Source organism: Leucopleurus acutus (assembly GCF_964270905.1).
Source record: "Leucopleurus acutus genome assembly, chromosome: 21".
Classification (NCBI taxonomy): Eukaryota; Metazoa; Chordata; class Mammalia; order Artiodactyla; family Delphinidae; genus Leucopleurus; species Leucopleurus acutus.
The window spans coordinates 13548502-13569894 of NC_139163.1; the positions used below are offsets into that span (position 1 = coordinate 13548502).

The 21393-nt window shown below is 43.2% G+C and overlaps 1 protein-coding gene across 1 annotated transcript in view; it reads right to left on the reverse strand.

The window, feature by feature from the left end:
• LRP2BP (LRP2 binding protein) overlaps window positions 1–21393 on the reverse strand; it is a 54344-nt gene that overhangs the window by 17487 nt on the left and 15464 nt on the right. The window contains exons 5-9 of the mRNA XM_082863690.1: window positions 18868–18981; window positions 6013–6155; window positions 5826–5931; window positions 4721–4944; window positions 2919–3093 (exon numbers count right to left, since the gene is read on the reverse strand). Of these exons, the coding sequence (XP_082719816.1) occupies window positions 2919–3093; window positions 4721–4944; window positions 5826–5931; window positions 6013–6155; window positions 18868–18981 (762 nt within the window). The remainder of the gene's footprint in view (window positions 1–2918; window positions 3094–4720; window positions 4945–5825; window positions 5932–6012; window positions 6156–18867; window positions 18982–21393) is intronic.

The following is a 21393-nucleotide window of genomic DNA, read 5'->3' on the forward strand; positions in this document are numbered from 1 at the left end:
CAATATAAAAAAACTTTTTTTAAGTCACCACCTTGGGTTTTCCTGGTGGTACAGTGGTTAAGAATGTGCCTACCAATGCAGGGGACACGGGTCCGAGCCCTGGTCTGGGAAGATTCCACATGCCACGGAGCAACAAAGCCCGTGCACCGCAACTACTGAGCCCACGTGCCACAACTACTGAAGTCTGTGCACCTAGAGCCCATGCTCAAGAGAAGCCATCGCAATGAGAAGCCTGCGAACTACAATAAAGAGTAGCCCCTACTTGCCACAACTAGAGAAAGCCCACATGCAGCAACAAAGACCCAACACAGCCAAAAATAAATAAATATTTAAAAAGTCACCACCTTTAGGAAATAAAAACTAAGGTTTTACCTATAAACAGTTATTTTAGAAGATTCTTTGTATTAAGCTAAAATCCCCTATCCCCAACCCTTTAGAATCGTTGACTGTTCTTAGGAGGACATACATTGCTGGTTTCCTGGAAACTGAGAGGGAAAGGAGTGGGTAGTCACCCAGTCTGAGGGTGGCAAAGCTGAGACCAGGCCTAGGGCTCCTGACTTTCAGCCCAGGGTCTCTTCATCTGCGGCCTTATCTTTCCTGTAACATACTGCCGTGGGCTGTCATTCTCCCTTCCCTACAGTGCCTCTTTTGTAGGACAGCCTTTCAGTCTGATGAAGACCGCTATCAGAAGCCCCTCACGTCTTTGAGTAAAATACTCAGAGTTTGTTACTGTGCCTCATCTGACATGATGCCAGGTCCTTCACTGGCTTACTTTTAAAATGGAGAAAACTTAGAGGAAGTATCTCCCATAAAATCCAGTGGCCAAAATTGAGTAACGGGGCTGTATTATCTCCCACCATAAGGAAAATAGTTTTAAAATTGTAATTTGTTTATTTAGGCTGAACATATACCACATTTCAGGATATTTTCCACCCAGAGCTCTCTGCTATGTTTACTTGGAAAGGGTACCAAAGATAGCATAGAATCTGCAATTGACTTGGTTTGGAAATTGGTATAATATACAGAACACTTAGATTAAACAAAGACAGCTGTTATTCATACTAATGGTATAATGGTAAATATCTCAAAGGTCAGTTGTATTTGTTTTTTTGGCTGTGCTGGGTCTTCGTTGCTGCGCATGGGCTTAGTCTAGCTGCGTCGAGCGGGGGCTGCTCTTCTTTCCAGTATGTGGGCTTCTCACTGTGGTGGCTTCTCTTGTTGCAGAGCTCGGGCTCTAGGCCCGCGGGCTTCAGTAGTTGTGGCTCGCGGGCTCTACAGTGCAGGCTCTAGAGCGCAGGCTCAGTTGCTCCACGGCATGTGGGATCTTCCCAGACCGGAGCTCGAAGCCGTGTCCCCTGCATTGGCAGGTGGATTCTTAACCACTGTGCCACCAGGGAAGCCCCAGGTCAGTTGTATTTTTGTACTGTGTTCCTATATTTTTGTTGGTATGGGTTTAATACTCTGGAAATTTTAAATTTCCAACAAAATAATTTAGGTTCCAAACTTGCCTACACATTGGAACCCCCTGGGGAGCTTAAACAAATCTGCTTGTGTCCCATTCTGGGAGATGGTGATTTAATTTTTCTGAAATAAGGCCTGAGCTTTAGGAATTATTAAGAGATTCCCCATGTGATTTTAATATGCAAATAATTTTGAGAACCACTGCTGTAACGTGATCAGATTTAGGCAAGGGACTTAGAAAATTGTTCCTTGCCTTGTTCCCTGCTCCAGCTTGAACAGTTTGGCATTGCATGAAATTTTATGATCTAATTCTCATTTGGACTTATGGATGTCATGGACCTAAGTTGTGCAGTTTTTTGTTTTTTTTTTTTTAAAAACTTGCAGCTACTATTCATGATTCCCTTTCACACACTCCCCCTGCACTTTTTTTTTTTTTGGTACGCAGGCCTCTCACTGTTGTGGCCTCTCCCGTTGCGGAGCACAGGCTCCGGACGTGCAGGCTCAGCGGCCATGGTTCACGGGCCCAGCTGCTCCGCGGCATGTGGGATCTTCCGGGACCGGGGCATGAACCCGTGTCTCCTGCATCGGCAGGCGGACTCTTAACCACTGCGCCACCAAGGAAGCCCCCTCTGCACTTTTTAACAGTTGATTTTAGATGTGAAATCCATTCACTATCTAAATAAACTGATCACATGGATTAAAACATGAAAAGGCTTATTTTAATTGGTTAACTCATATTCATCAATATCCACCTAAGTGTGGTAGATGTCATGCAAAAAGAAACCTTAATGAAATGTACTCTAATGTACTAGAATGAAATAGAGATTCACACTTTTCTGGGTGAAAGAAGGCATGCACGTTTTGGGTTTAAGGTCTTGGTGCTGGGCTTTAGGCGGCAGACAGTGAAATAGAATAATTTGCATCTAAGATAGAAATTTTAGGGCTTCCCTGGTGGCGCAGTGGTTGAGAATCTGCCTGCTGATGCAGGGGACACGGGTGTGAGCCCTGGTCTGGGAGGATCCCACATGCCACAGAGTGGCTGGCCCCGTGAGCCACAACTACTGAGCCTGCGCGTCTGGAGCCTGTGCTCCGCAATAAGAAAGGCCGCGATAGTGAGAGGCCCGCACACTGCGATGAAGAGTGCCCCCGCTTGCCACAACTAGAGAAAGCCCTTGCACAGAAACGAAGACCCAACACAGCAAAAATAAATAAACTGAAGGTGTCTTGTAGGCACAGACTATTAAAAAAAAAATAGAAATTTTACCATCTGTGCTTAATTATTAAAAAGAATGACAGAATTGTTTGCAGACAAGCTGCATGTCTGACAACCTCTTGGTAGACAGAGGTTATCTGCACAATAAGTAGGAATAAAAACACTGATTTAAAAAGATGTCCAAGTCTCAACTAAAAACCCAGAAATTTCTATTGAGTCAATTTATATTTGTTGTCAGGCTTACTTTAGAATAATAGTGTTTAGCTGTTGCTTCATCCTTTGTGATACCCAAGCCAAGCTGCAGACACCGTGCGTGGTAGAAAGAGGCCATGGCCATGCCTCTGCTGATGAATTCTGGGAGACAGTCCGTGACCTGGGCTATCATGGGGATGTCATGAATCTCATCGTAGTCAGCAATCCTGTTACAACATCCAGTTGTGAAATTAAAAACGGTATCAGTTACATTTTTATAAACATGCCCAGAAACTGTCCATGTGCCCTAAGTGGTTTCTCTATTATTTCTACCAGTTTGAGAACAAAATTGTTTGCTCTGTGGTGAAGGGTAAATAGAACAGTCAACTAACACCGGAAGAATCGGAACTAACTACAGTGGTTACTATATGGCTTCCTAGGATTATACTGGTCAGGCTTAATAACCACTAAAAAAAATTAAGTTTAAAATATTACAAGAACTTGGACTTCCCTGGTGGCGCAGGGGTTGAGAGTCTGCCTGCCGATGAAGGGGACACGGGTTCGTGCCCCGGTCTGGGAGGATCCCACATGCCGCGGAGCAGCTGGGCCCGTGAGCCATGGCCGCTGAGCCTGCACGTCCGGAGCCTGTGCTCCACAACGGGAGAGGCCACAACAGTGCGAGGCCCGTGTACCGCAAAAAGAAAAAAAAAAAAAAAAAAAATACATATATATATATATATATATATATATATATATTTTACAAGAACTCATCACTTTGCAGATTTAAACAATGGGAAAAAAGCATTTTTCTATCTCTTTGGGTATTTAAACATCAACCTTGAATTTGGACTTTAGTCACACAGGACCAGAAAACACATTAATAAACTTACACATCTATGATAATGGGCAATAAAAAGTCCTTCTCTATAACCCAGATACAGCAATGGAGAACTACATGAAAACAAGTCAACTCCACATCAGCCGTAATACTGTGGGAAATAGGAACATGGAAAGTTTCAAAATCTTTAAAAGAACTGTTCGAAGTCTTAGTTTTAACCATATGGGCACTAGAGGATTTGAGACATCAGAGACCACACCTTTAAGTGCCTGCTGCCTGGAGGCTATGCTGTTGGGGAGGAGAGGGCAAAAGCAATTCCTTCACCCTTCAGTGGATGTCTGCCTCACACTGGGCTCGGGGAGAGGGCAACCTGTGGGCTCCGTGGGAAGGGCATTATTGGGAGGGAAATGGCAGCATGGCCTTAGAGCCATTTTAGAGGACACCCAGGTCTGTTGCATTTGTACATTGTGGGTAAATGCAGGAAAGTACATGGCCTCAGAGAAGAGAAATTTCCATATAATTTATGTTAGTGTTGGAGTCTTTTAACCATTCTTATTGTGCAGTCCTCATCAAGCTATATTGTAATTGTGCAGTTATAGAACCTATGGCTAAGGGTGTAGGAAAAAAAGTTTAATATTTCTCATGTGCCAAGCTGTGTTAAACACTTTATATTCACTATATTTTTTAAATCAAGAAGAAAATACTTCTGCAGGATTACAAAAGAACAACTGATGCCCCCAAAGTTAAACTTGTGTAAGATTACTTAGCTGGTATACAGAGCAAATAGCACTGAAGTTCTGCAGACTAACAGATGTACTATCCAATATGGTAGCCAGGAGCTACGTGTGGCTATTAAAATTAAAATCCAATGAAAATTACAAGTTCAGTCCTCAGTTGCACTGGCCACACTGCAAGTACCAATAGCCATCATTTCCAATACTGCAGCGAGTTCTATTAAACAGACCTGGCATAAAACATCTAGTAAGAGTTTTTGTAAATACTTTTATCCAGCTTACCTTTTGGAAAATGCAGCACACTTTGTAAAAAATTTCATCTTATAGTAATACTCCACAAGATTCCCTTGAGCGTAGACATTTCCACGCTCTGCTGCTTCCCTCAAGCAATGCAGGGCAGCCTCGGTATCCTGGTGGATGCCTTGTCCATAAAAGTACATGAGCCCAAGTGCACCCTGGGATTCCAGGTTTCCATTGCCACAAGCTTCTGAGTGCCAATAAAATGCCTAGGAGAAAGCACAATTCCCTAGTATTCACAAGGTGGATTATAAATGGAATATCTCTATAAGATAGTACTATTCATCTCTAGGACACCGTTCTAACCCACTGAATGTATGTCAGACTAGCACCAACTTCGCATGCCTGAGAGAGGGTGCTGAGGGGAGCCCGCCCGTTGTCTGCCCACAGTATAGGTGAGGTCACTGGCTCGAGCTCAGCTGTTCAGGTTTCAGGATTTTCAGATTTTCCAGAGGAAGGACCAAAAAGGTGGGAAGTAGGAACCAAGTGTCTGAAAGGCTTTGTAATGAGGCACAGCAAGGAGAGGAGAGCAGCTGATGTGAGATTGCAGCTATCTCTCAGATCCTCTTGGAGCTCCAACGGGATCAAAGAAAACCAAGGATAAAAACCTGCATGTGGTCCAAGCACGTTTGCTCAATACTCAGCTACAGTGAATCTGAGTTAGTTCAAACCGATTTCCAGGTAGCTCCTCAGTTATCTGACAAGGATCTTGGGGGTTATGTGCCTCCTACAAGTTTGCCTTTAACGCCTCATTTCCTTCTCCCTGTAAGATTTCTTGGAAAGGGTTTTCCATCATTGGTGATTAAAGAGGTTGTACTGACTCTCCCTCCTCTTTTACCTTTTATGGTAGAATATTTTGTATGTGTGCTTTTTATAGCATACGAAGTGCTCACATCCGTGGTCTCCTTTGGTAGAGGCAGGGAAGGCAGCATTCATAGTTGAGGAAGGGTGAAATGAGTTTGGAGATCCTAAAACGTAAGCTTTCTTTACATTGAAAGAAATGTAAGAGATATTCAGACTACATACTTACTCCTCACCAAATATTAATCTACACAGGATGCTAGGATTTAAACAAATAAATCACTGTTACCTTCTCTAACTCTCTGGGTTCCTTTGTTGAGTAATACAATCCTAGGATACTTTGAGCCTTCACACTAGCTTTTGGATTTCCATTGTCTGCAGCAAAAAGCCACAGTCTAGAAGAGAAGGGCAAGGCAAGTTATTCTTTGTTTAAGGCATTTGATTAAAACAAAAATCTTGTTCTCAAGTCAGATTACCTTTCAGCTTCCTCGTCTGATTGTTTAACGCCTTTTCCTTCATAATAAGCTCTTCCAAGGTTGTAAGCTGCTGCAAATTGTAAGTGTTTTGCTTTGGGACACGGAGAATCAACAATTTTCTTCATATATTCCACTCCTTTTTCCTTCCACGAAGGAAAAGAACAAAACAGAAAGTCCTAGTTTAGTTTTACCCAAGTTAAGTTTTCTCCCAATAATGCTGTAAAGCGTTCACCCTCCGACATGAGGTAGAATGTCATGAGTCTATACCTAACAGGTATGGTTGTCCTGGACTCTGCAGGGCTAGAAATAAGTCACAGTCCATCTCCTGGCTCAGCGTTCCCAGGAGCTCTGGGATATAAAGCATTCCCTTCATTTTATAGCTTCCACATTTGCATTACCTCTCAATATGGTTTCCTTCTTCTCTCCTCATAGCCCTTATTCTGAATCGGCACAGTTCTTAGAACTTATAGTGTAAGGATAGCCAGTAACTTCCACATTTTTAATCCTTACAGGACACGTGTAAGCCCCAAACTCTGTCTTCTCTCTTCAAGCACACGTTCCCTAGCTGTGCTCAGTGATAAATTTACGTCTACTACACTCATCTTCATACGACATCTGCATAGTCACAGAACAGAGGACGTTCCAACCACCAACAAAAGGCTTTCCTCCCTCCAAAAACCCAGACACAAATTGTTTACTAGACTATGTTCCTCTTGTCCAACGCACAGCAAGCCAAAATGCTGAGCCCACGAGGTTTGCAGCAAAGAGGGTTTACAAGGCAGCCAAGCAGGAGATGGGAGAACAAATCTCAAATCCGCCTCCCCAAAGGCAAGGAGCTCGGGGTATTTATAGGATAAAGAAGAAAGCAGCGGGCAGTTGGAGGTGTGGGGAGCCTGGAGAAAGACGATTGGAAAAAGGTGCGGGAATCTTTGCTCTGCACAGGTGTAACTAAGCTATAGCCCTCTGCACGTTCAAAAAGTCACTAAGCAACAGACAGGCATGCCCAGTTGAAGGGTCGGTGGTTCTATCCAGTCTTAACCAGCTCAGCTCAAACTAGACACAGCTGACTCCAAGTTCCTAGAAAACAACTCAGGCAAACATCTTGTTTAGGCTACATGCTGCTTGGAGCACATGAGAGTCTTAAAAAAACCACCTTGATTACTGAAGGCAGGTGAAGTGGATTTGACCCACGGTTTCAGTCCCCCCTTGCTTTTGGATCATTACTCAACTCTTGAGGAAAAAGGGTGAGGACAGCTCTGGCTAATTCCTGCTGATAAGGGGCATAGGCCTAACAGGGGCTTGAAGAATCAAACTATTTAGCACTCATTTGAGAATATTCTCTTGTTCCTGGTTTCAAGTTAACATTTTGATCCCAAACAAGTACCACTTATGCACCAGCTGTCAAGGCATTCATAGGCCCAAGATTGGTAATAAAAACTGTAGACAAATAGGTATGGGGTGGGGCAAATATGTACACTGTGAGGGCATACAGAACGCCAGACGTGCGAACACTTTGACTCATTTTTAGGGATTTTACCTAGGACACTGGCGAGCCAGGGATCGGGGTCTTACTTTTTTACGAATTGGAGTGTGTTGATCATTATCACCTTTGACTGAAACAGATAGTATCGAAGGAACACAGGCTGGGAGAATTAAGTGTGGTTTCTACAATATCCTCACCAAATAGAACCCTAACAAGGGTAGGGGCCATTTTTTGTTGTTTGTTTTTTCGTTGTTTTTTATTCTGAGGACACAAGGAGACCAAATTTTGGCTTATTCAAGAAAAAAACACGACAGGACATTTTGTTGATTAGCCTAATTTGATATGTGCACACCTGAAGTCACAGTGAAGTCAGGGATGGTCAAAAATTAACGACAGGCACAACCAAGGGGTCAGCATGATCAAATACAGAAGGTTTTAGATGACATATCCAAAAGCTAGAGAAATTACCTACTTTTGCCAAAGATTGAAAAATCCTAATCACTGAATTGTCCAAGCCTGGGAGGTTCGAAACAAAGAGAAGGCAGAACAAAAGAAAATCAATCTGGTTACTAGCAAATTATTTAAATTGCTTTCTAAATTTTACTTTTCAAAGCCACCACTGCAGCAATCCCACTCACCTTAATTGCTTTCCCGTGGCTTTGTTCTGGGGGTTTGCTTGCCCACTCGGGAAAGTCAGCGTCAGGGTTGGAACCACTGCGGTATTCCTCCCGCAACGTGCTTTCTCCCTTTTTCGCTGCATTCCTCATAAGGTCCCAACCCGCGAAGATGGACCTGGTCTTCAGGATGTTTATCCTCCATGATTTCAGTCTAGATGTTCATTGTCTCCTTTAAGAGCTTCCTAAATGGGTTTTGCTATGAGTCCAAAGTTGGGGACCCAAATACGGCAGAACCCAGCCATTCCTAGAAATTCCTGCAATTATCTCTTGGTGGGAGCTGCAGCCCTAGCTAGAGCCTCCCTTCCATTAGAGGGCAAGTCTCTCTGTCTTTGTGAGAGTTCAAAACTCAAATATTTAACAGAGGGATTGAGAACTCTGTGCTTTTTCTTGGATACTTGATAGACCTGTTCAACCAAAAAGGTTGAAATCAAAACCATATTCTGAAAAAAAAACACAAAAAAACAACCATGTTCTGGTCTGTGTCCTTTGTTTTACTGGTAACCAGCATCAACCACGTCCTGGAGCAGGGTTCCCTCATTTAGTTGAGGGTCCCTCAAATCTTTTGCCAGGATTTCTCCAAACATCGCGGGTAAAGTTTTAAATCCCTGAGGAAGTACTGTCCAGCAGTACTGTTGTTTAATTCTTAGTACCAAGATCTTCCCATTTGAAAGCAAACAACTCTTGGGATTTAAAACAAGGATATGCAAGAAAAGGCATCTTTCAACTCTAATACAGTAAACCAACAATGTCTGGACAGATTAGTGAGCAGAGAATATGGGTTAGGGACTACTGGATTAGTCTCTTTTACAGTCTAATTGTTCTTAAATCGTGTACAAGCTGACCTCAGGTGGTATCCTAAGCTGTATAGGCCTAGCTCTTTGCTATTCCCAGCCTCCCGTCTGCCCAGGTCTTCGGACTCCTCTTTGCAAATCTCTTCTGGAACAGTTGCAGGCTGTTCTTTTGGGGATTGGAGTAATAAAGCCTGCAATGCGCCAGCCTGCTCTGGTGGTACTTTAATGTCTGTCCACTCAGGGGCAAAGGTAACCCTGATATTCAGTTAGTAAATCTCGTCTCAGAAGGGGAATGGGGCATTCAGGCATGTATACAAAGGTATGCTACAGATGCGTTTTCCCCAACTGACAGTTTAGCAGCTGGAAAAAAAAGGCATTTTCAAGGTTTCTTTGGACACCCCAGTTACTAACATAGTTTTAGAAAGAAGCTTAGAAAGCCAGGTATTTAAAACTGAGTACATGGTCCAATATCAATCAAAATCCAAGTTAATTTCCCACGGTCATAGTCATCCAGGGCTCCACTTGGGAAATGATGGACTTCACAAGATTTAAAGGAACCCCTAGGGCCTGGCATTCTTGGTCACTGTCATTCTCAGCTCGGGCATCCGATGTGCCAGCTGTTTACCTTCAAGAGGCTTACTTAGGATGGGACCCTCTTTTCCAGTGTCCCTCCTGTTTGCAATATGCACACTGGCAGAGTCCGGCTATTGGGTGCCCGTTTGAGCGGAAGCTTTTGCCGAGTCCCTTGTGAGAGTCCTTGATTCCATCCAGCTCTTCCCGGTGTTAAGGTAGCCGCCCGCAGAGCAGCCTCTTTCATTCTCCATTGTTCCCTTTTCTCCTGAACCTGGTCTCTGCCATTAGAAACTTTAAAGGCAGTTTCAACAAGTCAAGACATAGACATTCCTAAAGGCCCTTCCATCTTTTGCAGTTTCTTCTGTATACTGGGTGCGCTCTGACCAAAACTGGTCACTCTGACTTTTATAAGTTCTCTTTGTATGTTGCCTATAAGCTTTAAAGACCCTTTCTGGAAATTCTGAAGGATCCTCATTTGGTCTGTTTTACCTCCTGTACTTTATTAAGGCTTGTTTTGGCATCCCTCTTCGCAATCCTGCAAGAACGCAATCTCAAAGTTCGGGCCTGTCTCCAGCATTCACATTCCCATCAGGATCTGCTTTTGGTGTAGCTCCGCACGCAGCAGCCCTCACCGGGTTGCCAGGGGTTTCTGCATGAAGCAGATTTGCCTCCTCTCGAGCTTTATCCAGCACCATCCTATGCTCTTCTGAAGTGAGGAGGGTATTTAATACATTTTGAACATCTGCCCAGGTTAGTTTGTGGGTTGCAAAAAAAAAAAAAACCAAAAATCAATGAAGGTTTTCCATTCTCGAGTCATCTCTATAAGTTGGCATATTCTTCTTCCAATTAAATAAATCCAAAGCGGACAGGGAAATGGACCCAGATCCATCCCAGCAGCTGCCCAGCCTCGGCATTCACAGCCCCCATGGGGACCTGCCTTAAGGGATATTGCCCTATCCGCACTTGGGTCGCACCCACGGCCGAGCTGCACACCCTGGCAGGTAATGAGAGGGGAGGCCATTCCTGTTTCTCAACCCTCAGACACTGGGGTGGAGGGCACAGGGGCCCGAGAGCCTGAGGCCCAAATGCTGACAGTGAAGGAGCGGCAGCGCCACCCTGTAAGGGTGGAGGGGAGCGTCCGAGCGGCCACTCAGCCCTCAAGCCACCCTCCTTCTCATTAGAATCCAGCAAAACAGATGTCTGTGCCTTTCCTTCCTGTTGGACCATTACCTTACATCTCCTCTACACAGGTTTATTCTGATACAAGAACATAAGAGACTGTACATAAGGTATTTCATCCCATTTTTATTCCTGTTTACAAAATAAATCTACTTGCAAAGTTTTATTGTAATTTAAGGATCCATTTTCAGGCCATTGTGCTCCAGAGTCTAGAGAATATTATGGTCACTTAGTGTTACAAAAAATAACCATCTTTTATTTCTCCATGGATTCATAACAGAAAGTCTCCCAATTTTGGAGAATGTAGCCTAGACGGCTGCAAGAGGGAACTGAATTAACATTGCCCATTTTGAAGGAGCTTTGTTCCCAGGTGGGTGCAGCAACTAAATCTTAGGGTCCTTGCTACAGTCACCAAGAAGCTCAACCCCCGGTAGCCAATTCCTAACAATTAAGACAATCAGACATAGACAGACATGGACAAACAAAACAAAAACAAAACAAAAACCCAGAGCCCTGGGCGGAAAACTCAGGTACAGAGTACCTCAGCAGCAGTAACCTTTTATATTATCTACCAAAATCCCATCAGGTGGGCCTCTGACCCACGATCCTTCAGGGTTCCAAAGACAATCTAGGCACAAGTACATTTCTTTAACGAGGTTTACCCTAAAAACATGTTCCAAATCCAAAAGCCCAAAACCCCAAAAATGTTACTAAAAGACAGGTCTAGCTGCTCGCCACTCAAAAACCAATATTCAAGAGGCAAGGCTACTGGAAAGTCTGCTTTATTTCTGAGGCCGGCAACGGGGAGAATGGTGCACTTATGTTCAGAGACTGATTCCTCACTGACAAATCAGAGGGCAAGCACATTTTTTTTTTTTTTGCGGTACGCGGGCCTCTCACTGCTGTGGCCTCTCCCGTTGCGGAGCACAGGCTCCGGACGCGCAGGCTCAGCGGCCATGGCTCACGGGCCCAGCTGCTCCGCGGCATGTGGGATCCTCCCAGACCGGGGCACAAACCCGTGTCCCCTGCATCGGCAGGCGCACTCCCAACCACTGCGCCACGAGGGAAGCCCTGGGCAAGCACTTTTAAAGGGGAGTTTCAGGGGTGTTTAGGCGGAGGGAGGGGGCTACATGCAGAAACAGCCCAGTCAGCTCCGACAGTCACCTTGAAATTGGTCACGTGGTGGTCTGGTCAGCGTCATCTTCATTGTTTTAAGTACAGTTAGTCTTCAGTTCCAGGGTCGGTTTGTTCCCATTTCTTTGAAGCCAGTTCTCAGAACTGTGGCAGCTTATGTCATGGCTACACAGCCTGGTCATCATGTAGTTAATTTCTTTCACCTAGTGGGGGTTTCAGTATCTATAAAACAGCTCAAAGGAGACGGCCCAGAATATTATCTATAGCCCTATGAGGAGGGACTAATGGTCCCCGACTTCATTCAGTGACTAAACTATTATTACTTGGTCTTGTTTTCCTTTGCTTCTGCACTTTCTCACTTCTCTGAATTTATTCTTTGACTGAAGTTTTTCTACAGACAGAAGACAGGCAGAGGGCATGGAGGGGAAGCACCATAGGGTCCTGCTCCATTTCCTCTCCTTGCTACAAGATGAAACTAAGCACGGAAGGTCAGCAGTGCCTCCCTGAAAACCCAGGGTCAGTCTGGGAACGGACACGCCAGGGAGCTGCTCGGGCTGGCCCACCGGTCCTCAGTGCCTGCAAGGGGCCGACGAGCCGTGGGCCAAAGGTTCGCCTGGACTCACCTCTTGGCTGGCTCACCACATGTGTTACCGAACCAGATCTGTCTTGCCAGACGCACAGCAAGCCAAACGCGGAGACACCGAGGTTTGCAGCAAAAAGAGGCAGCCAAACCGGAAGACGAGAGAACAAATCTCAAACCAGCCTCCAGCAAGCAGGCAGCTCGGGGTATTTATGGGATAAGGAATAAAAAACAGCAGGGCGGTCCGAGGCATGGGGAGCGTGCGGGGCGTGGCGAAACATGATTGGGAAAAGATGTGGGAATTGGCGGGTAATCGTCTCTCTGCGCAGGTGTAACTAAGACGCAGGCCTCTGCACGTTCAAAACATCATGAAGCAATGGACGCCTGTGGATGCCCAGCTGGAGAGTCGACGGTCCTATCTAGTCTTAACCAGCTCAGCTCAAACTAGATGCCACTGGCTTCAAGTTCCCAGAAAACAACTCAGGCAAACATCTTGTTGTTTATGCAAGTGCAGCTTGGAGGACACACGAGTCTTAAAACGACTTTGATTAGTGAAGGCAGGTGAAGTGGATTTAACCCACAGTTTCAAAACCTTCAAAAATCACTCCAAAGAGGAAAATAATATTTGACGGTCAAGTACATTTGTATACACTGCATTCTAACTTTTACTCCTCACTAGTCTCTCAAAGTGCTGTTGCTGGCTAAACAACACAGTAATAGATGAGAAAATAAAGGTGTTTTACCGAGTCCCAGATCATGTGGATTTACTTCTGTGAGTGTGTGAGGTAGGTGTCTACCATTTTTTCCCCCAACTGGTTAGTAAGAGAGAACGTACAGTATAATGGTAGTAGAGTGAAGTGTTCGTGTAAATCCTCCCACAGATAGCAGTGATTAAATCAGGACCAAACATAAAGAACAACTTTCTAAAGGCACTGGGAGGGACTTCCCCGATGGCACAGTGGTTAAGAATACGCCTGCCAAGGCAGGGAACACGGGTTCGAGCCCTGGTCTGGGAGGATCCCACGTGCCGCGGAGCAACTAAGCCCATGCGCCACAACTACTGCGCCTGTGCTCAAGAGCCTGCGAGCCACAACTACCGAAGCCCGCGCGCCTAGAGCCCATGCTCCGCAACAAGAGAAGCCACCGCAGTGAGAAGCCCAGGCACCGCACCAAAGGGTAGCCCCTGCTCTCCACAACAAGAGAAAGCCTACACGCAGCAACAAAGACCCAACGCAGCCAAAAATAAATTAATTAATTTAAAAAAAGTTATTAAAGGCACTGGGAAGTTTATCAAAGCAAACACAAACTGGAAGAGGAATGACTCTTGAGAACTGCAACTGAAAGGGATCATTGAAGTTCAATGAACCCCAGACAGGATAAACAAAAACCCTCTCCTAGGCATGCATCATAGTCAAACTGCTGAAATCCATAGAAATCCTGCAAGCAGCCAGAGAAAAAGGACACATTATATACAGGGAACATAATACAATCAGAGACTGAGTTCTTGTCAGAAGCTAGAAGAGTTTACAATGGCATTGTTTTTTTGGTTTTTTTTGCGTGGTTCGCGGGCCTCTCACTGTTGTGGCCTCTCCCGTTGCGGAGCACAGGCTCCGGACACGCAGGCTCAGAGGCCATAGCTCACGGGCCCAGCCGCTCCGTGCCATGTGGGATCTTCCCGGACCGGGGCACGAACCCCTGTCCCCTGCATTGGCAGGCGGACTCTCAACCAGTGCGCCACTAGGGAAGCACTACAATGGCATTTTTAAAGTGAGGAAAGGAGAAACTCAACCAGCAAAGCAATTCATCAAAAATGAAGGCAGAGTGAAGACATTTTCAGGTAATTATAAAATTGGAGATAACTCATTACCTGCATACTTACAAGAAATGCTCTTTAAAGGAAATTCTTCAGGTTGAACGGAAAAGGAATATGGTGCCAGATGGCAACGCAGATTGATAGGGAGGAATGTAAAGCCTCAGAAATGGTAAATATGTACAAATATAAAAGGATACCCAGGCACATATATACATACCTGTGTATGTTTTCTTTTCAATTTCTTTCAAAAGTTATATGACTAAAGCAAACATAATGCAGTTTTGTATCAATATTTTGGGGTTTATAACATGTAAATTTCAAGACATTTCAAACCTACCACACAAAGCATATTTGTTTCCACCAGACTCTGGACCAAATTAGTGTCAAGAACTCGGTAAATTAATAAAATGATAAACATTAAAAGAATTTGCTCTTTGCCCCTTTACCTTGGGTTAACTGAACAGACCTACAGAGGCCATCTTCTTTTTTGCTCCACTGGCCTCCATATGTAATTAAATTTAAGCCATTCTATTTTGGAGTTGCCATATGCCAACCTGTCGAATCTACCAATTTTCCTGGTCTTTCTACACCTTCGTGTTCTTCCCACATCAGCTTATTCTGTATCTGTCACTGTACTCATTCCTTTGTCCCTCTTTCCCTCCATGACACTCACTCATGTGGCAGATATCTTATTTCTCCAGCTACTCTGCTGTACTTAAACCACTGAACATGGCTGGAGAAAAACATAACCATGCTGACAGGTCCTTCCTACAATTTGTGACTTCAAATTTCAGAGCGAGCTCTCCCCTCACAAGCAATACTATCAGTTTGTCTCATTAATGATCTCTTGCACTTATCTGGAAGAGAAGATACTACTTCAAACCTTTTCCTTTCTCTTCAGACTTCTGCTGTCCCCTCGCTCCCTCTCCTCAGTCTCAGCTCATGGCTTCAACTTTTTAAATATTTTTATAAAAAATATGGAACAGTTCATGGAGTTGTGTGTCATCTTTGCACAGGGGCTATGCTTATTTTCTCTGAATTGTTAGAATTTTAGGATACATGCTGCCACAGCAAACACATGGCTTGTCTTTTATTTCACTGAGAAAACAGAAAGAATTGAAAGAAACACCAAATCTATCAGTTTACCTGATTCATCATCAATTTTTTCCTCTCTACCAGATCGTGTGTCAACTTACAAATAATAATGTAATATCTTTGATCTGGGAGAAAACTCTCCCTTGATCCCATGATCCCTCCCAGTTATTGCACATATATTTGTTCTACTTTATAACAAAGCTCAGTGCTTATCTCCACTTCCTTACATCCGTATGTCTTCTCCACCCACTCCAATCTTGGTCCCTTATGACCTTGGTCCCACTGAAATGGTTTTGTCAAGATCTCCAGTGAAATTCATCTTAGTATGTCTGATAGTAAGTGCTCAGTTTTCATTCTACTCACCTCTCAGCAGAATTTGATACAGATGATCACTCCCTTCTTTTTTTTTTTTTTTTTTTGCGTTATGCGGGCCTCTCACTGTTGTGGCCTCTCCCATTGCGGAGCACAGGCTCTGGACGCGCAGGCTCAGTGGCCATGGCTCACGGGCCCAGCCGCTCCGCGGCATGTGGGATCTTCCCAGACCAGGGCACGAACCCATGTCCCCTGCATCAGCAGGCGGACTCTCAACCACTGCGCCACCAGGGAAGCCCCACTACCTTCTTGAAACAATTTCATCGTTTGACTTTCAGACCACCACACAGTCCTCATTTTCCTCTGTCCTCCCTGTCTTCTCCTTCTCATTTCTCCTTTGCTGGCTAGCTATTCTTTCCGTTATGACCATGAAATACTGGAGGGCTTCCAGTCCCTGGCCTTGACCTGTGGCTCTTGTCTATGATACTCACTCATTCAGCAATCTTATCCAAGCTGGTCCTGTAACTCCCACTGCTCCACAGATAGCCCCCCACTGATTTCTCTAGTCCTGACGGCACCGTTGAGCTCCAGACTCTCTACCTGACATCTCTACTTAGGTGTCTTAACAGGTACTTCAAATGAAACATTCAAACATAAATGTTTCGCTTTTCCTCCTGTACGCCAAACGTGCTTCTCCCTCAGTCACCCCGTTGTTATTAAATGGCAACATCATCCACTCAAGACAAAAAGTAGGAATCATCCTTGATTCCTCCCCTTATCTCTGGCCCTCTCCCAATCCATCAGAAAGTCCTGTATCCTCTTAAGAGCACATCCTAGATCTGTCTATTTTTCTCTAGTCCCACCACTATAATTTCAGTTAAAGCTGCTCTTTTATCTGCACTGGCTTCCTCACTGGACTTCCTGCTTCTACTCCTGCCTCCATTCAATACAATCTCCACACAACAGACAAAATGATCTTTAAAAATGTTAATCATATTAATTGCACTCCCTTTTGGTGTCTTCACACTGCATTGAGAATACAATCCATTTGGCCGTAGTTTGCCAAGTTCCACGTGGTTTGGTCCCTGTTTCACTGTTTTGACTGTATTCCAGCTGTACCATCCTTCCTCAGGCCTGAACACTAGCTATTTCCTCTGCCTGGAATGTGATTCACCTAGACCTATACGTTGCTCCTTCTTGCTGCTCAGTTCTTCATTCAAGTATCAGATAAAATGGTGGAATGACACAGGGAGGAAAATGTAATCCCAGAGCCAAAGTCTTCAGGTTAACATTAAAAAATTCCCAATAACCAGGAAATTGATAGAACTAGGAAAGCAAGGAGTTGGTATGAACTTCAAAGTAGGTACACTTTGTGCCTGAGGTGAAGGAGAAATAATAGCTAGAAAGTGAATTGGGAAATGAAAATAATACCAGCTCTACCTTTGAGCACTATGGTACTTTGGGAGGTTGTAAGGAGAGGCCTCCTCTAAAGAGGGCTGCTTGTGGGACAACCAAGTTTCTGATAAGGCAAGGAAGTGAAGGAAGTAGTCTGAGAAAAAGGCTGAGAATACAGAAGATCTAAGAATGGCATACAGAAAAGTAGAAAGAATATTATATAAAAATTTGCATAGGGCTTCTCTGGTGGCGCAGTGGTTGAGAGTCTGCCTGCCGATGCAGGGGACAAGGCTTCGTGCCCCGGTCCGGGAGGATCCCACATGCCGCGGAGCGGCTGGGCCCGTGAGCCATGGCCGCTGAGCCTGCGCGTCCGGAGCCTGTGCTCCGCAGCGGGAGAGGCCACAGCAGTGAGAGGCCCGCGTACCGCAAAAAAAAAAAAAAAAATTTGCATAACTACCACATAGATTGTCAGTAATAACATTTTGCTATATTTGCTTCATCTGTCTTTTTTGGTGACTTGTTTCAAGTTATATGCCGATATGAAAATATCAGGACACTTCACCCCTAAATATTTCAGTATGAATTACAAAAGAAGACATTTTTCTGCATAAGTACCATATAAGTGTCACTTCTAATAAAGTCAGTATTATGAAAAAAGGCAGGAGAGAGAGTTAATCTAGATTAAAGAAACTTGTAGATATTACAACTCAATGCATTGGGTGGTCTCTGACTGAATGCTGGCTTGAAAGACTATTTTGGGACAATTTGAGAATTTTGAATATAAACTGGGTATTAAATGGTATTAGGGAATATGTGTTAGTTTTGGTAGATGTATTCAGTATAAATTCTATTTTTGGAAAGTAAAATTTTTAAAGATTTGTTTTCACAAGTTTAAGTTGTTTCATTGCAATTTGTTCCCCAGTCTTCTCATGTTTGATTGACAAAATGTGTTTTCTTAAGTTTTTGAGACTAGAGTTCAATTGTCATCTAATTTCTATTGTATTTCTTCTGGTTAGGCCCTGTCAGAAATTAAGCATTTTATTGCTTTCCGCTTTATTTTTGTGCAGCCAATATTTTTCACTGGTATTATTATTATATCTTTGGTAAACTCAAATTGTTGATTCTTTTTGTTTATGTAAATTCTTTCTGGTTAGATTGTTTAAAAGTTTTAAAAAGATATAGTGATGAATATTATCCTACTGTTATTACCATTTTCCAAGGACCTATTTCTAAATTCCATGTTAAATAATCCTATAACTTGGGTGATGGTGCAGTCATGATACCATTTAAATAGAACTAGGGGACCATTGAGTTAGAAAGCACGAATAAGTATAAAAACCAATTTTTCAAAAAAATTCGCATTCTAGAGAGAGACTTAAGAAGTTTCAGAGCAAGGGTGACTGTCTAATGAACACATTCTGGTTTCAGCTTATCTTTTTTTTTTTGCATAGGGCAATACATGGAAGAATATACTCTAATAACAAAGTTCATATTTGATAGTAAAATTTGGAGTGATCTTATTTTTGCTTATTTTCTAACTTTTCTCCATGTTCTCATTCTCATTTGAAGTAACTTTTAAAAACAAAGGAAAACATTTTAAAGCAAAAATGTTATTGACGGCTAATAGTAGCAAGGAGAGGGGCAAAAAGAAATTTGTTTTTCACGTAAATGTAAAAATGACTACTGCTATCCTTTAAATGCTGAAATGATAGATAATTATTTAAATATAAGTAAGAAATATATCATTAAAATATAATTTTAAATATATCAAATAATCCATAAACAATGAAATCTTAAACACTGTGAACAAAACAATAACTTACAGCGTCTGCGGTCATCCCCAGACCATCATAATACATCACTCCTAGCTGGTAAGTTGCCTGATGATCCTTTTCCTTGATTTCTTCAAACTGTTCTAATGCTTCTTTATACCATCCCTGTAAGCTCCCAGGAAATACTGAATTATTTTCATTATTACCTTAAAGTAATCCCAAATACTTAGTTCCCACCTAACTCTAGCTAGCAGCACCAAATAAAACAAGACAGCAACAAATTTATGGAATTTGCAAGTAAGCTATTGACAACAATCAACACACTATAAAATCAATAAAATAAACCTAAATATGGCAACTGAGGGAACTGACCAGGAGGAAGCTGGGTCAGACTCTCTTTGGCTTTCACTCTTACTCTTGGCTATTGCCAAACCGCTGTCTAAATGATAGCCTAGCCCTCTGCTCATTCCAGCCTGCCATATCACCCGCTACTCCTGGAGTCTGAGAAACTTCAGAGATGGGGCCAAAGACTCTGAGAAAAGATAAACATCAGGATATCCGCTACTACTAAATATCCACTATGATATGGCTCTTCCAGTTTTGCCATTTTCTAGCTAGGGAGAAGACACAGAAAAACAAACATGTGATTCTCCAAAATTATCTTTCTCCCATACTTCCTATGAAAACCTACGTGTTATATGTCATTCATTTAAGGCTCCTCAGCGTTATAGGATATAATAACAAATACGCTGAAGTGTAAGGAACAAAAATGGGGCTTGGGCTTCCCTGGTGGCACTGTGGTGGAGAGTCCACCTGCCGATGCAAGGGACACGGGTTTGTGCCCCGGTCCGGGAAGATCCCACATGCCGCGGAGCGGCTGGGCCCGTGGGCCATGGCCGCTGAGCGTGCGCGTCCGGAGCCTGTGCTCTGCAACGGGAGAGGCCACAACAGTGAGAGGCCCGCGTACCTCATTAAAAAAAAAAAAAAAAATGGGGCTTATGTCTTAATCCACCATGGAAAATGCCTTACGCTAAAGAATAAATCATTTGTAACAGTGGAAAGAGAGTCTCTGAGTTGGAAGGTCATTACTAGGAAGAGCAGGCCAGAGAAAAGCAACTTTTGGAAAACACAGAAACAATTGAATTTCTCTTTTCATAAACTGTAATTAATCAACAAACTGATAAAATTAATAAAAACTGTACCAAAATGCTAACAAATATTTATCTTAAAGAACATACAACAATGAGTAAATGACTGAGTTGTAAAGATTCATTCTCCTTTCTGGCTAGTGTTTGGCCAACATATAAGAGGGCTGGAAAACTTAGAATACTCTATACATAGGAAGAGAAAGGAAGTCCTTTTAGTTTTTCATGATTTTAAATACCATATACATGCTGGAAAATCTCAGATATATACTTTCAACTCAGACTTCTCCTTTGAGATCTAGAGTCTTACATGTAGTTTCTACTTTGAAACATGTATACTTGGATGACTGAGGGGAATCTCAAACATAAAATGTCCAAAAACTGACCTCCTGATGGTTCCCTCAAAACTCACTCCTCCCCACTTCTCTATTTTTCAGTCCATGATGCCATTACTTGTATCTCCAAAATAAATCCAGGACCCAGCTCCACTGCTGGGTCAAGATCACCATCCTCTCTTGACCCAACTAGTATAATTTTCCCCTAAACTGGTCTTGGTTCTATGCTTCCCTTCCAATCCATTCATCACAGTCTCAAAACACTTCAATGGCTTCTCACTACATTTTAAACAAGGCTTATCTAGAGTCATTCTCTGCCTCGCTGACCATGACATTGGTCTCTTAATTCCTAGAGCTCACCAAACTCTTCCTCATCTCAGAAACGTTGCATTTGTTCTCCCTTCTACCTGGAATGCACTTCCCTGTGGCTGTTTGCATTAACTGTTTCCTTTTCTTCAAGTTTTAGTTTCAACAACAGGTATTTCCGCCCTATCCCTAAGTTATTCTCTCTCAGAGTACCCAGTTATGTGCTTTCATAGTACTTTAACTTATTTTTAATTATATATTAATTTAATTTCTTCCTCTAGACTGTAAGCTCTATGAAATGGGGCCCATTTTAACTCCTTCATTACTGTATAACTAGTACCTAGCACAATAGTAGCAAATACTTATAAAGCACTTACTAGGTGGCAGGTCCTGTTAGTATTTTTACAATTAATATACCCTCATAATAGCTCTATGAAATACATATTATTACCCCCTTTTATAGATGAGGAAACTGAGGCACCAAGAGGTTAAGCATTTGTGCCGCAGGATATAGTTAACAAGCAATAGAACCGTATTGGAACCTATGCCCAAAGCTGAAAGATCATTCTCTGAACCATTGTGCTACGTGATCCTCACAGTGACAGGTGCGTTATGAGTCCTCAACAAATATTTGTTGCCAGAATGAATGAAGGAGGCATCAAAAGATAAGTAAGTGGGATATAGTTGAACAGCTGCCCAAACATTCAATGGATAGTGAGGGGTTGGGGACAGCTGGTCCCTTTTCACATCTTCCCTTGGGGTTCAATGAACAACTGAAGCTATATTGCTGA